General features: G+C 47.0%; 1 protein-coding gene across 1 annotated transcript; it reads right to left on the reverse strand.

The window, feature by feature from the left end:
- Positions 1 to 543: 543 nt before the first annotated feature.
- Positions 544 to 1,443, reverse strand: LOC106743968 (endocuticle structural glycoprotein SgAbd-2-like). Its single transcript, XM_014618328.1, has 2 exons — positions 1,432 to 1,443; positions 544 to 936 (listed from the first exon to the last, which is right to left on the reverse strand). The coding sequence occupies exons 1-2, from the start codon at positions 1,441 to 1,443 to the stop codon at positions 544 to 546; spliced, it is 405 nt and encodes a 134-aa protein (XP_014473814.1).
- Between the last annotated feature and the right edge of the window lie 358 nt (positions 1,444 to 1,801).

Genomic DNA, 1,801 nt, shown 5'->3' on the forward strand with positions numbered 1-1,801 from the left:
TTTCACAATAATTGACTATTTGAATACCGACTAAGGTTCTACTCCAACACTATTCTCTAATTCCTTGGTCGTGAGTGTAGAGTGATCGGAGTTTAATTTGTTAATTCAGATGATGATACGACTACGATGTACGATTTGTGCACGGAAAAAAATCTCAGTAGCTGCAACTGAATGGCGGGCCAGATGAAAACTCGGTCACGAGAAATGAAAACTCAGGGATGGGAAATAATATCTCTGTCATCGCGCCTGAGAACATTCGTGTGAACATTCGGCTGCATTGAAACTCAATTGGGACAACTGAGAGAGCAATTGACTGAGCAGAAACCTCCTGCAGGAATCTTTCTGTTCCCGTACAACCGAGTTTTCGTCCGGTCCCCAGGCAACGGAAAATTCAGTTACAACCGGCGGAATTGGTTTTTTTTTTCGTGTGTCCATCGAACGTGATCGAGGCAAATTCGACTCAAAGGTCGAAACGAATTGTTTCGACTGACCCTACACGCGTGTGATTTCAGTTGGAACGATACGCCGAGCCGTATGTCACTTTCACAGATTATCTTCCTCGGGATGCGCGGCAATATACTCCAGAGCCTTCAGGATGTCAGCGGGCACCGGAGGCGGAGTCGGCAGGTGATCGCCTTTCGGTTGGAAGCCGTTCTCGTCAGCGACGTAGCTCAGGGCAATGGGGTTGCCGTCGGCGTCGACGTAGCTGAAGGAGCCTTGAACGCGAAGAGCGTCCTCGTCATTCGTGATCTTCGCCAGCTGGCCTTGTTCTTGCGCCTGTATGCCGTTTCCGGTCGAATAGCTGTAGCTGTACGAACCGTCCGGGTACGGTCCGTCGAAATTGTAGGCCAGGATAGCTATCGGCTCGTCCTTCGATTGTCTCGCCGGTGGTGCTGCGAACGCGACAACCGCGAATACGCAGAGAAGGGCGACGGTCTGCAAGAAATTTTGCGCGGTCAACATAGGACGAAAAAAATTTTCCGGAACTACGGCAATCAATATAATGCGGGACTTGTGACATCTTAGCTGAAGCAAAGTTTGAATTTCGTTCGGATCTTATAGGGAAAATAGAATTATTATCGATTCAAGATTGAAGAATATATCAGTCTGGCACTGATGCTAATATTTATTTTGTGTACTCGCGTTCGTTTACTTCAGTACGATCGTCTTCTTCTCTTCCTTCCTTTGTATGTTTGTCTTTTTAATAATCTGTGGCTAGAAAAATTAATGTCTCGGATACGTAAAACAACTTTCTTTAATGTTAAAGAAGCGTCCGAAGATCTTCTAATTCAAATCCATCTCTCTTCAGTTGTACATCTCAGAGTTTGTTTATAATGATACTTGTCCGGATTTCTGTTAGTTCTAAAATATTCGAAGGTGGATAACCACGTGAGGCAGTGATCGAGTAATTTTACCGAGCCGCAGACTCACCGAGGTATTCATGATGCTGATCACGAGTGTTTGTCTCTCTGTAACACCGAAATTCGGGAGGCGCTTTTATATAGCGCCACCGAAACCTTGCCGCGGGTACGAGGACCTCCCTCTCATTGATAGGTTTCTGGCGGGCGCATTGACACACACAGGCGCGCGCGTTGCAACATTTTCGATGAGGCTGATAGTGGGGCGGGAGGCACGATGACCGCAAAAGCGGCGGCATAATGACCCTCGATGTGACATTCGTGCTCGCGAGAATTTCCTCTGGCTTCGACCAGCGAAAATCGAATAACGCGCGTCGGAACATCACCGAGGAGAATCACTTTTGAGACCTTCTTTTCCTCAAATCCCTGAACTTTTCATTTTG

Source organism: Dinoponera quadriceps, unplaced genomic scaffold, assembly GCF_001313825.1.
Source record: "Dinoponera quadriceps isolate SergipeBrazil2010 unplaced genomic scaffold, ASM131382v1 scaffold1252, whole genome shotgun sequence".
NCBI classification, from domain to species: Eukaryota; Metazoa; Arthropoda; class Insecta; order Hymenoptera; family Formicidae; genus Dinoponera; species Dinoponera quadriceps.